Source organism: Pygoscelis adeliae, unplaced genomic scaffold, assembly GCF_000699105.1.
Source record: "Pygoscelis adeliae isolate BGI_AS28 unplaced genomic scaffold, ASM69910v1 Scaffold216, whole genome shotgun sequence".
NCBI lineage: Eukaryota > Metazoa > Chordata > Aves > Sphenisciformes > Spheniscidae > Pygoscelis > Pygoscelis adeliae.
The window spans coordinates 4,013,477-4,027,696 of record NW_008825073.1 but is presented as its reverse complement, the minus strand read 5'-3'; the positions used below and the strand labels follow the sequence as shown (position 1 = coordinate 4,027,696).

At 41.4% G+C, this 14,220-nt stretch overlaps 1 protein-coding gene and 1 long non-coding RNA gene across 2 annotated transcripts in view; both read right to left on the bottom strand.

The window, feature by feature from the left end:
• Nucleotides 1-243: 243 nt before the first annotated feature.
• Nucleotides 244-3,784, bottom strand: LOC103919175. Its single transcript, XR_663737.1, has 2 exons — nt 3,521-3,784; nt 244-1,139 (listed from the first exon to the last, which is right to left on the bottom strand). It is a non-coding gene; the product is annotated as an uncharacterized LOC103919175 (long non-coding RNA).
• Nucleotides 3,785-3,936: 152 nt separating this feature from the next.
• Nucleotides 3,937-14,220, bottom strand: part of ITM2A (integral membrane protein 2A) — a 14,899-nt gene continuing 4,615 nt past the window's right edge. The window contains exons 2-6 of the mRNA XM_009326662.1: nt 10,731-10,862; nt 10,311-10,499; nt 8,794-8,904; nt 7,522-7,672; nt 3,937-5,005 (exon numbers count right to left, since the gene is read on the bottom strand). Of these exons, the coding sequence (XP_009324937.1) occupies nt 4,917-5,005; nt 7,522-7,672; nt 8,794-8,904; nt 10,311-10,499; nt 10,731-10,862 (672 nt within the window). The 3' untranslated portion in view covers nt 3,937-4,916. The remainder of the gene's footprint in view (nt 5,006-7,521; nt 7,673-8,793; nt 8,905-10,310; nt 10,500-10,730; nt 10,863-14,220) is intronic.

Here is a 14,220-nt window from a genome sequence, read left to right as displayed (position 1 = left end):
GCTTAACCCAGGACAGCTTAACCCAGAACAGCTTCAAACATCAACAAGGCCTAAAATGGAACACCTCTGTAACAGACACAACATGTACATCCAGTCAGAATGACTTTTAAGACAGTAAATTCACTTTCACATTTGTTAATGTGGAACTTGGAGGTGTCACAGTACAAAAAGAGAGAAAATACGCTTAAGTAAACAGAATAGCTGAACTGTAAGAAATAATTTCCTTTGGAGGTGGAATGCTAGGTGGAGTTTATTTATTCTCAAGACAGGAAATACACCCATTCATATTGCCTAGGTAATACCACAAATATATACAAATAATGAAGAAATAATTTTAATGAAATAATGTGACTGTAATTATACATACTGTAATTATTTTGGTTGCAGTCTCGAAGCTTCAATCAGTGCTAGCATTTGGGCTCTGTGCCATAGCTGGCAGCCAGGCCATCCCCCACACAGCTCAGAATTAGGACAGTCAAAGCAGCTTTAATCCTTTCCAAGCCTGAGCTTGAGCTCAGTCTTCCCAGAGTGGTATTTCAGCCACATGGCTAGCTACTGTGCCACTGCGGAGGCTTTGTGGACTGCACTGCATTCATCTGGCCCTACAAATGTTCTCTTCTGTTCTAGGATTTTTTTTTAGTTTGGGGCACGTTAGGAGAACACGAGATGAAACTCAACAGATCAGGGAAGCGGTAGGGTGGAAGAGGCTGTCTTTAGTTAAATGTCATAATGTTTTCTTTCTTTCTAGCCTTCCCGAGTACTTCGGAGAAGAAACAAAAGCATGAGCCTACAAAATCTAAAGCTGGCAGCTGCTCAATCATTAACGAGGAGACTGTCCAATTCAGCCCACCCTGGTGCAAGCAGAGCTGCAGCGGTTGAGGAAGAATGAATCCCAGACGCAGGAGGATGATTTAAAAAATAGTAAACCAGAATTTTTCTCGGGGAAATTCAGAGCCGATTTCAGCACTCCGATATTTCTGCTGTCATTCATCATAAACTCCGCTGAGCATGTCTGAATTTTTGGTAGCTTTCCCTGTGATGCCAAGAACTAATGAAGCCCACAGAAGTCAGTCCAGGCTTGCTGAAGTCCTACCAGGCTCTTCATCCCCCAGGCATCTGCATATACACTGTGACTTTTGCTGCGGGTGTGAGGTGAGAGTTTTTTCACTACCATACTAAGCATGGCTGTGCTGCAACAGTCCATCGCATAGAGTTGAGCTTATTGTGAAAAATGTCTCACTTTTAGACAACCAGTTTATCAAGTCTGAGGTGCTAAAGCTCTATTTCATACCAGGTCAAGGCCTTGGTATGTCTTTCAAGGGTCTCCACGCTGTCCCCATTTTTTTCTTCCCTAGATCTTCATCTCAAGGTATTTATATATGCAAACAACAGTTCAATTCCTATGAATTTTTACAAAGTCAGGCTGGAGGAAACTCTGGAGTTCTAGTGTAGATCAGCACCTATTCTAATGGAAGTGTGTCACACACGCACCACCACCAGCCACCCATACCTTACCAGTCACACTCAGACAGAAAGCTACCGGGCTTCTGCAACGGTCAACAGCATCTCTTCCAAGTAACAAATTCAAGTTTGTTCTTGATTGGGAGTTCTCTCTTTGATTAGAATACTTAAACTTGAAAAAACACCTCACATGTAACGCTGGAAGAGGAATCATCCAAAGTAGCCAGTTGCCAGCTTAACATTCATTAAAGCTATTTAAAACTTACATCTAAATATACTGTGTCAGAAAAATAACGTGCAAGCTAGCATAAAGATAATTGTCAATAAGCAAGTGCACAGATATTGCTGATTGTCCTGTGCACACTGGTTGCCTTTTCCAGTAAACACAAGCTATTACAGTAAGTTTGCATTTGCATCTCGGTAACGTTATCCCTTCAGTTACCACACCCATGTTTGAAGCAGTCTTACTGATATTTAACAGGGTTTTACAGAGGCTACAGCTGTACTAGAAAAATGTTCCTTTACTATAGATAAAAACTAAGCAAAGACAGTAAATACCACCTAGAGAAAGCTTTCATCAAACCATTTTAAGGTTTAATTTTGGCAAAATACCTGAAATGTATGTTAGAATGAATACACCAAGTTTTTATCAGTTACACACATTTTACATCCAAGTGCTTGCCGCCTGTGCCATCTACTGGTGCAAAGGACTCCTCTGACTCACACCCTCTCTCCCACTTCCCTCAGACCAGCTGAACTCAGGAGCTACTCAAACCAAGACAGAGCATTAGAAGATCCCGGGAATACCAGCTGTTTTCATAGAAGCAACCTTAAAACTGCAGTCCTTTGATCTGAATGCCCGCCCCCATCATAAAATGATTAGGGACAGATAATAAGCCTAGCACACCGCACGCATGACCGAAACTTCAGCTACCTTCTCAACGCAAGAGCATCAAGCAGGTAAGAACAATCTGTTCCTTTGAGCATCCTGGCTTGTTGCCTAGAACATCTAATAAGCTCTTAAGGAACTGACTTCATTTCTTTTAAAATCTTTACCAGACAAAGGTAAGAGAAACTGTTTCAGCCTATCTGGAAGCATACCTAGCATTCCTGTTAAGTGTCTCAAGGCAGCCAGCCGGTTAAAGGCTTGTAAAGCGAGAGCCATCCACTGCACAGTCAAAGCTGAAGGAAGAATTTCTATTTTTTTTGTGTTCAGTAAGGTCAAACCTCAACACTGCAAGCAGATGCTTCTTGCTCTCTGCAACTAACACATTTCCAAACCCTTCCACTCAAGGCTACCAAAACAAATGAGACAGCCAACCCACCCTCGTTATCCTCTCAGACAATCCGGAGGAGGAGGGGGAGGAAATCACCACGACAGTAACTTGCCCAAGCACACAGCAAGTCTGTAGTAGAAACTTGTCAGTGCAGCTACCTCCCCCAGTAACACATAACCTGTTTCAGTAAAGTATACCTGACTCCCAGTGACAATAATTAGAGCTTTCCACAGCATTCTATTTCAGTGAAGTTAACTACAGAATGAAACACTCTCCTACACTTACTATTTTAGAGCCAAGCAGACCAAAGCTCTAGTTTTGGGGCACATCCTCTGCATCGCATCGCCACGCCTCGGGAGAAGAGCTGCGTTAGTTTCCAAGACAAGGCAGCAGAATTCCCTACTGCCCAGGGACTGTGCCCTGCTCCTTTCCTCTGCAGTTTCATAAACAATGACTGAGAGCAGCTACTCCTATAGTCACTTCTCACTCCCTAGTTCTTAGTGCAGAAAGCCTGCTTACTGTTTTACTTCCAGCTCTATAATCCAAGTTACTTTCCAGGAAAGCCAGAAGGGTTCAATACACACTTTAGCTCTCTGAGCAACCATAGAAGTTTCACCGCAGCGCTCTCCTAGCTCTGAGCTTAAAGCACAGCAAAGCTCATGGGTAAATGCTGAAAGGCGTTACAATAAGCTGTTGATTAACCCTCTTGGGTCTTGGTCTATTACGATATACTAAAAAGACTTCTCGTTAACACTGCCCTAAATACACTAAGACAAGCATACCTTTAATCATCAGCCTCATCAACACCAGTATTCAGATGGATGAATTACAGAATGCATCCTTCCTTTGCTATACCACAACTGGCAGTTACTGCCCACAGGCCAGGAACTCTGCCCAGTGGATTCAGTTTACAGCACTAGACATCACTGAGAACTGCCTGCTGGGGGATCAGGTTTGAAGCGAGGTGTCTTTCCTTCCCTCCATTCCCCAAGTTTGTTTTGCACCACAAAGCATTTCCACAGCAATAGGGAGAGGAAATTCGGCTCCACAAGCTGAAAGAAAAAGAAGAGGTGAGGGTAAGAGGGAAGAGCACTGCATGCTGCCCCAGGCCCATAACCATCACCTCCCCCATGTGGGCCATATACCAGCGTACTGCGCTCTTGCCTCTGAGCGCCATGAAGTCACACAAACGCCAAAGTTTTAGAGAAACATTTATTATAGGGTTGCAGAATTTATGCCAATATAAAGTCCCTTAATAAAACTCTCACGTTTATCAGCTGCAGGACACTAACTCTTCGTTTTCTTTATACTGCAGCTTTCAAAAAAAAGGAACAATGCTCTGACTGCAGTAGTAATGCTACTTGCTCATAAAAAGTTGGTCTAAAAAGTTTATATAAGCCAGAGTAGTTTAAGTTTACAACTACAGTCACATTCACAAGTGAGCTATACCAGAACAGATTCTTGAAGTAGGAAGTTAAAGGATAAACCAATTCATAACCAAAATACTGACAAGCTTTAAGAGCAATTCTACCCGAATCTAACAACTAAATACCACAAAACCAAACAAAGGTAGAAGAATTAAACGTAAGCTCGGGGAAGGTTCCAAATATACATACGAATTCAATACAGTAATTGCACAAAAAGAAAGAGGGTAGTGTTAGAGGTTTATGATCACTGAGATTGGATTTTACATGCTTCACACATGGTAGTTAAAATAAACCTTTAATGATACGCATTAGAAGGTTTTTTAGCCAGGATACGGAGTGCAAAGCTATTCTACAGAGCTACACAAATGTGCAAGCCACAGATTATTAATATTAATCATTCTGTGAAAGTTAAGGTGAACAAAACTGGTTCCAGCCAAGGAATTGGTTAACATTTTTATATATATATTTTTCTGCCATTCCCAGATTACACTAAACCAAACACATTCAATGGATAAACTGATATTAACCTTCTAAAAAAACCTTACTCAGATTTAAGTTTTACATGAGACAACTAAAAAGTTATACCAAGGATCAAAGAAAGCTGAAATGGTGAATTTGTCTTTTGAAATACAAGCAATACACAGAAAATGCATAAGGCTTTTGATTATCACTGCACATTATAAGAAGTCGATGTCTAATGCTCAGACTTCTCAATGAAGGTGTGAACGAGTCACCTCCCATCCAACACCTTTCACTGTTGACAGATCTTTGTTTCAACAACGAAAGAGTTTTCAAAGTGTCTGATTGAATGACAGTTCTCCACTGAACGCTTCTGCAGACCTGGGGACGAGAGAATACGAGAGCTTAAGTAAAGCAGATCTAGAACCCAGCAGCAAGTATTTACAAGTTTTGTATCATGAGCAGCAGCAAGATACAATCCTTCAGTACATAGTGTTTTACAGCCGTGAATTGCCACCAGAGCTTGGTATCAGTTTGTTTTCTATCGGAAAGCCTCCCTCTTTTTCAGAATGGTAGCAACAAAAGAGGGGCCCGCATACAACACAGGGGACAAAGCAAGCAAGCACTTTTTTCTAGTATCCCACCACCATTTTAGTGACGGAAGAGACAACACTAAATAGATCATTTATGGTAAGGTTTCTCATAGCCCTTCCTAACCACAAAGAAAAGGAAAAGCAAAGCAGATTGAAGTTACAGGGAAACAGTTTAAAAACTCAGAAAGGGTGCAGAACCCCCCCTCCCCACCCAGTTGTTTATCAGCACTTCCCCCCACCCAGTATGTATTAACACAGAGTGTGCTTCCACAGAGCAGCCTTCACTTTGATGAGAGCCCTATGAGGATTTGCCACTCAGCTGACGATCTTACTGAAGTTTTTCCTAACACTATTAAAGTGATTTTCTCTATTTTGGGACATGCCAACATTGAATCTGACACAGGCAGTTTCCCTGTATCAGCTATGAATCTTTACTAGGAGGCAAGAATATAGTAGTCCTGCCATCAAAGACAAAGCTGCTCAACTAAAGCACTTCAATATACAACAATTAGAGAAGAAATATTTATAGCTTGTTTAATAAGCAGAGAATTGTTCAGAGTAAGCAAGAGAAGCTATCCATCGAAGTCTAGAAGCACTAGCTATTAAACCAAACCCAGCAGGGCACTGCTTTAGTTTATAGACACTTAAAATATAGGCTGTCCTTCAATTCATCTCAATCTTAATGCCTGTGCAAGCTAAAAAGTTTCCAATGGCTATCTAATTGGGTACATAACTCAGTCAGGATAACCTGTCAGGTTTCTCACATGCCTTCAGTTACAGCTCCAGGGAACTGCCGCAGAACCTGAGGTCAGTTAGATCTAACAGATGAACCCATGAACTCCACAAAATCCGAGAGCCAATGCAGCACCAGCTAAACGAGAAGACTTCTCCACAGAAGTTGCAGGAGTTTATCCATTTCAGTCTAATTATTTACATGTGCATGGCTTGTACACACTAGAAGAAAGGCATGCTAGAAATTTGATCTGGAAGGCAAGACAAGCCTCGTTCCTGAACAATTTTCTCCTCAGCAGCAGTCCTCCATTTGACTATATTTCCTGCCCCCCTCCCCTCCAAGGGCAAACAAGGTTAGTTACAGGACAGAAACTGTACCAAGGAGCATTGTTCATGTACGAGAACCCTTCTGCGCAAGTACTCTGTAGAAGTCTTTTACTATGCAGCAAAGACATCAACAACATACTAGAGCAAGATGATGTTTCCTCAAATCATAAATGCTCTTCGCAGTGTTGCCTGTGGATGAGTGTCTTTCAGTCACAGCGGCAGTCAGTTTAGACTTGTTCAAAAAAGCATCTTCACAGCAGCTAAGAGACACATGCCTCTCCCTCCCAGGAAGGCAACATTTACTGTTTCTTCATGTGCCCTACAGTGCTAGCTACACAGGACCAGTTTTATGCTCCCACATCCAGAGCCTTCCATCTAGTAAAAGGATGTAGTCTCTAGCAAACAGCAGATGTGGCTCCTGATACTGCAAGCTGTAACTGGGCTGAGGAAAATCTTGCCTAAGAGCTTGGCAGGAAAACCAGAGCAGAGAGTTCTGACAAGCCAAACATTTGCATTCTGAAAGGCTGTAACTGACAAAGGATTAGTTCACTATGTGTTTGGTGAGAGCAGCAAACTATGAAATGCTTTGAGAACTACAGTGAACTAGAATTCATAGCATCAGATTTCTGTACTCCAGGCCTCCTCCCAGTATGTCAAACCACCGACACCTCAGATTCAATCCTTTTCACAGAATGGCAGGGGGTGGCGCGAGGAGACAGGCAATGAAGAAACAGAGCTCAGAAGTTCCTGTGAAGCGTTCTTCCTCTTTTAGAGAGGAAGTCCAGGATGTCCGGAGCTAGTTGTTCAGTTTTTTTTTTTTCCAGAGCAAGTAAACCAGAAGATAATGCTTTTACTTGGTGCTCCTCTAACCCAGTTTTAGATAGGACAGTGACAGACTAAACTGCACCTACCGAGACTCACATTATGTAATACAAATTTTGGGCCAAACTAATTTACAACTTCAACCAAAAGATGGAACAGAAATAGGCTTAAGTTCAAATTTGGTTTGGGCATGTAACCTCTAATTCCTTAACTGAAACTCTGTCTCGCCACGTTCGAATGAAACTTCAGATACATATTTGAAAGTAGGGGAAAATACCCATCAGTTCTATGAGCAGTCTCAGCTCATGTTGAACACTCACAGATGTTCAAGTCTAGAAACTCCAAAGGTTTAAGTATTTACCCTTTCCCTATTTTTCCCTACTCAAACAATAGATTTATTTTTTTTTACTGAAGGGAACTTACCCGTTATCTGGTCTCTGCGCTGAAGTCTGAACGTCTCTTTTCCAACACAGAGCTGGTAGATGAAGATACCCAAATCAGACACATTATCTATCTCCTCCGTAACCACCATTTCTTCACGAACTAGGTAGGTCTGAGGCAAGTAAGAGCCAGTCTAAAAGAGGAAAAAACCATGAGATACAGTATTCTGCCAAGAATGGACAAACATCACTACCTTTTACTCTTTGCTTTGGAAGGGCTTCAAGCGCTAGATTTCAGGCTTCCTTCTTTTTATTACTAAGATATGCTAGTCTTGAACAGCTGCATACCAAAGTAGTTAAAAACTGACAAAGGCTATTTCAAACAGTTGCAGTTACATCCAAACAAAGCGCAGTTGACCTTAACGTTGTTTGCTTCATGTGAGGCGAGCAAACAGAACCCGTTCAAGTTTATTTGTATGCCACAGAGTCTGCAGTTAGAAGGGGAGAAAAAGCATTACTAAAAGTTTCCATGTTTGAGGCAGTATTTTTCTAATACAAAAAAAGCAGTGCGACCTACAAAAGTCTTCACCACAAGATCACAGCACTATTGAAATGACTTCCCACCCCTCATGACCAACTCCTAGACATGGGGGCAGGGAGACATACTTAAAGCTTGTCTTCATGAAGCTAAAGAAAACAAAACAAGCTAAGCTAAATCAGGTGGCCTCTAGCACTAGGTGTAGAGGAGTCAATGACTTTTTTTTGAAAAGTACATTTGACACATGATTAGCTCAGTATTGCATTTAATTTGAAAGTAGCAGCAAGCTCTATCAACTGGACCCACAGGGTAAGTCTTCTTGGAAGAATACCAGTTTTAGTCACTGAAGAGTCAAAGCGCTTGCAGTGAGCTCATAACTACCGTGCCAATAAAACACAAGAACAAGTTAGCATTGTTCTTTTCATTAAAACTCTCATGGGGCAAGTGAGCTTTCCGGTAGTAACTCTCAGGTTTAGGCTTTCAATGATATTTGGAGCTTTATCAGATTCCTTTGTAATAGCTAAATTTAACCTTATTTGCTAGTTGCTTTCAGCTTTCATAAAGCTAGGTATTAATAAGGGCATTAAGCATGAATCTACTCAACATAATATACACTGACAGCTGGCCTTAACTTCAGTGCAGTGACTGAGCCAGGGGGATTATGTACTTTGATGGCAAGAGGACTGTTCTAGCAAGAGACTAGTTCAGGAGCAACACCCAGCATTCTTATCAAAAGGGATCTTGTCAGCATAATTAAACAGTAAAGTTTCCACATACCGCCAGTTTTGCGAAGAGATCCATCAAATTTCTCGGCGGCATAACTATGGATGTGTTCAGCGGAATCACATAGCAGTTACCCAGTTGCAAGTCAAGATACGCCGTCAAAAGCTATTTTGAAAACAAGTTTTCAATTAATTAAGCATGGCCTTCGCTTTTTAGAACACAGCTCTGCAAGGACTAAGAAGGAAGCTCAAGCAGCTGGAGATCACGCACAGCTAGTATCAAAGCGATGCATTCAGGAACTGTCTAGTCTAAGAACTTAGCTATTACCGCTTCTGCAAACAAAGTGGTTATCCCTATGGTTTACAACAGAACTTTTGTACAGAAGTGAGAGCTGACTATAAAAGCCATTTCTATCATAATTCTAAATGAGTACAGTTTGTATTAATACAGAGAAAGTATTTGGGAGCGTGCTCTCGTAACTGAAGAAGTCTAGTTAAGCACAGTGCAAACAAAAGGAATCCAACTTCTGATAAGCAATCACCCCCTATAAATAGTTCTTCAGAAAAAGTATTAGTCTCTAGAAAGTCACATCAGCATTACCACTGAGTGCAAGAATTGCAGAGAGTAAAGTTATCAACATATCTACTTGTTTTATCGTGACTTTGCATAGCACTTAGCCAGAATCAACTGCAGTTCTTAAGTTGCCTGAATCCTTTAAGTTATAGCCAAGATTCTGTCAAGACACCACAGATAAAAGCTGCAAATACTGTGAACATAGGTAGCACAGCTTGGCTGCGTGGCATTCCATGCTACTGTTAAAGACAGCATGTACAGAGGTCAGTTCTAGTGTCTTTACCGTGATTATATCTGCATTGCCAAGGTTTGATTTACAAACAACCTATGAGAGCTTTTACAGCTGGCTAAGGATAACATTAATACTATGAACGCAACTTAAAATAAAAAAGACAAATTAAAACCATCCTCTTATCTTTGCTTTAGAGAAACTACAAGCAACTAGCACAGCATTTTCAAGTTCTAGGTTTCAAGCCACTTGGTAAGTGAATTGGAAAATCACTTCCAAGGCCCACACTTCTTTGGAATTCTACATTTTGCCATAACACAGTCTGGCAGCATCTTAGACCGAACCCTCAGTTTCCCCATTTCTTAACTCACATTTACAACGTTCTTCTACCCTCACTTTCATTTACATAGGATTCCTGACCAAATAGCAAGTGTCACTCCCAGACATTCTGGGGGCAACAATATTTAAAGTTGCATAGCACTGAGATGCATTGCTCTGAGAAACGATCCCGTTAAGAGTCACTGTGGGTATGAACTCCTCTAATACTCTTGTAACACTCCTCCCTTGCAGAAGTTAAGTCTACTATTATAGAGCTAAAGGGATTGCATTTCCCACACTTAAACCCATCCCCAAAGAAAAGCCTGCATTGACAGTAAGTTTTAAAGGTCTCAAGAATGAAAACCCTGGAGCTGTTATGATTACCAGCCGCTCCACAGTTTCCCAGTGAGCAACAAGACTAGTTATTTCTTATCGTTTCACAGATACTCACCCTATCAAAGTCGTGAACGATTGCTGCTGGATCGCTGTCCGAGAACTTTGGAACGGGCACATCAATGATGGCTATGTTATCATCTTCTCGAATGTCGGCTTCTTCAGCAATAGGGAGGAAATACGGTTCTACCGCACGATCACGATTTTCATTTTCAAAGTAACACATTTCACCACGGTACACCTTATGCTGAAAGTAAGAGCAAGGCTAGTTATTTTTACAGCAAATGTTGCTTTAAAACTGTATTTCTAACACTTATGCAGTGACAAAGCACAGGTTTGTCACGCCTGGAGCTTTTTCAAAGGATACAGCAGTCTTCATGTCCCAGTTATTGAAGGTTGTCTATTATAGTGGTAATCCATTTATAATTACACTTTTTTTATTCAGTGATGCTTAAAGAAAAAAGAACTTTCACATTACCTTGGGCATGAAGTACTTGTAGATGCAGGCTCCACCAACAACAACTCCTGCCAAGATGAACGCTAGACCCAGCAGAGTCAACAGACATCTTCCAGATGAGTTTTCACCTCCATGTGTGGCAACTTCTGGATCCTTTAAATAAAAAGGGATAAGAACTTAGAAAGTGTAGCCGCTCTAAATTTGAAGTAAGCTGTTATCTACTGCTTCACTTTGACCTACCATCTTCTATTTCTTCTAGGTGTCCAGTGAGAATTCTAAGTCACGCATCATATAATAAGAAAATGCTTACATGAAATACTACTGCATCATATTAAGATCAGTTTTCAAACAGCACTTAAAGAGGATATTTTCTTAGTTAGAGGATGCTTTCTAGACAAACCTTTATCCAGAAACTATTTGAGGTGCAAGAAATTTAAAACACTGTAACAGAAGATACAGTGCTGCAGCCCCAATATAGTACAAGGAAAGCAAGATTTGTAGAGCAAGGCCATTTTAAGTTACAGTGTTTTCAGGCCTCTTCCCAAAAGCCTATTTCCTATCCTTCTCTTGCTATCAGATGGAATAAGATAACGCCGCTTTTCCTTACAAAGCCGGCCTAACAGAAAAAGCTAAGATGCAACTTCGTCTATTAGCTGGGGAACATCTGACGCTTGAGTCAAACACTCAGGTTTCAGAACTTGTAATATGCACAAGTCCACTATGAAAGAGAACCACTCATCAGCTTAAATGCAGCTTCAAATTATGCCAAATAAAAGTAAGTCCCTGTGGCACATCCTACCTTGCAGCTTCAAAATACTCTTTCTTCCACCCAAGTCCCACCGAAGTTTTGTTTCTAGCAGCCTGAAACTTTTACCTCTTCAGTTCAGCGACTTGTTTCCCCCCACACACACGTTCTTTCAAACAGAAGATGACTGCATCCAAAGGAAACCACTATCACCATCACATAACATGGTGATGAATTGTGCAATACCGATTGCAAAGTCAGTGGTGGTGTCTGAATAGCAAGTTTAACACTCAAGAGTTCTTTCAGTGCCTTTCTAGGCTTCCAGGTGAAAGGCTCACACAAGCCAAGTTGAGAGGAGCACAGCAAAAGTACTGTCAAATACTAAACAATCAGAAGAGACATTCCCTTTGGGCAAATACACATTGTTTTGCGATCTTTCAAAAAAAAAAAACAAACCCAAAACAAAAACAAACCCCAAATGTTTAGATAATCTATACATTTGGTCAAGTGTGTTCCTTTAATGATTCATGACTCTGGTATTTAGCAGCTCACTTTCAACACCTGCTCTTTGTACTGGTCAGGAAGAAAAATTGCATTTCACAGCAACAGATCTCTTCCTTTGTGCTGTTCCTAGGGTCAGTAGCTAGATTTAGCACAGCAGCTTCCATGGGCTTGCTTTCTTTCTTTGGGTCCCACTATTTGCACTCCTGTAGAACAACATATTTAAGTGACCTGTGATCACAAGCCACAGTATTACTACAAAGGCTGCACATATTTCCACACTCAGCAAGATATGGCAGTGTGAAAGCCAAACACATCAGCTATGCAAGTACTGAAACAAAAAACAAGCTGTTTTGTGAAAGTCAATATCCTACATTCCACTCTCGCATCCTCCAAACAGAAAAATGTTGGTTCAGCAAGACATAAGCCGCCACAATTGGCTAGTTAAGCATCTGTCAAAAAACCAAACTAGTTTCAAGTCAGAATTATGCCACATTTATATGCCATTATGTGAAAACCATCTTTCAGAGTTAACTGGCTTTTAAGATCAAGACTAATTCTGTTCTCTTCATTTTCTGCCACCTTCATCTACACCTTTCAGTAACTTACTCATCTAGCCTATCATTACCTGAACACAACAGTCTGCAGCAGGTTTTGGCACCACAGACATCCTAGTGCTTGGATGATGTCGACATGTAATTAGCTACACTTGCACTACACACATTTCAAACAAAGCAAAGGTATTTATCATTTAAAGAAGCGATGTAGGCAGCCTGAATCTGAGAAGAAAAGAGTTGACACAGCTGATAAGAGAACACAATACCAAGACTTCGCTCCAGTACGTTACAAAGCCTCCGCTCGAAAATAAAAAAAGTCATAAAAAACCTGCAAAGAAAATGCAGTTCTAAGCTGTGCAGTAACGAGCAAAGCAAACTAGGAGTAACAGAGGAGAAGAAAAATCACTTGTGTTAACATCTGCAGCTAGCTCAAGAGACACTGTTGACACAGTGAGCTCCAAACAATCTGCAGGGAGAGCATTCTGCAAGCTCAAGTGTTTTGTGCAGCTATTCTAGGGGACTTTTATTGTGCTGTTTCAGCCAACATTAGCCATTAAGCTTGTTTGCTCTGCACAAATATTCCAGCAAAAGGAGACATTAACAAGCACTAGAACAAGTTTGTCTTGGAGTAAAATTGTGAACTTGATGTTTACATGCAACTCTAAGCCCTGAAGTCACGAGTGAAGAGTTGTTAAAAAAACACGTACACGTGTGCAAACACAGAGAATGTTGTGACAGGTATAACAAAACAGCATGAGTAGCTTCTAAATTGAGAAGAGCAGCTATCATGACAAAAGAAAGGGTGTAAGTGTATATTCGAACTACTATGCTCAGAACTTGCACGCTACAGGGCCAGTAAAAATACGCGTAACAAGTTGCCTGAGGAGTGGCTGATGAGTTTGTCCTACAAGAAACTGGTCAGACTACTGACACTTTCAAAATTTTAATGAGTCCTTTATCTACACTGTTTCACTACTTTCTCCCGCTCCTCTTGATCTAGTAATTCAGTGCTACTGTATTAACTGTGCACACATACAACTCCTACAGCTCAGGAGAGTCCACTGAGCAATAACACCACTCTGCACTCCCTCCCCTTTTCAAGGGAGGCTATTTCAAGGGAGGCAGAGGCTCTGTAGGCTGGAAGGCAAGCTGCTTTCCTGATTACAACTTAGAAGGGGGAGGGGGGGGAGAGAATAAAGACACTAGAGTCCAAGTCCACAGGCGTTTATGTTGTAGTTTGTTTTTTTTTTTTTTTAATAGTCCCACTCCCTGATTACAAGTGAACTCAGTCGATCCCATATTCCTCCTCTAGAGCTACTGATTTATTTACCTAGACGCTGATCTTCTTCATCCGACTAAGAACGCCAGCAGCTAAGCAAGACACCTTCAAAATAAAGTCTCCCACAGATTTGGAAAGTTCAATTCAAGTCAGCGACAGGGCAACTCGTTAGGAAGGAAAAGCCAACCACAGAGTACTTGCCTGGGTTTCTATTTAAAACCCCTTTATGGCAGGTTTCTTAATTTAAGCGAGACATACCAGAAGCCCAGGCACCTCGCCACAGCGCCGCTCTCCAATTCGCTGCCTACGAGGGTTTCCGAGCAGCAGCGAGCGGAGGATGAGCCCTAACCCACTTTGTTTGCCTGCAAGACGCTGCTGCAAACCCGCTCTTTCCTGGGGGGGGGGCCGGCTGCCGCCGCAGGCCCCGCA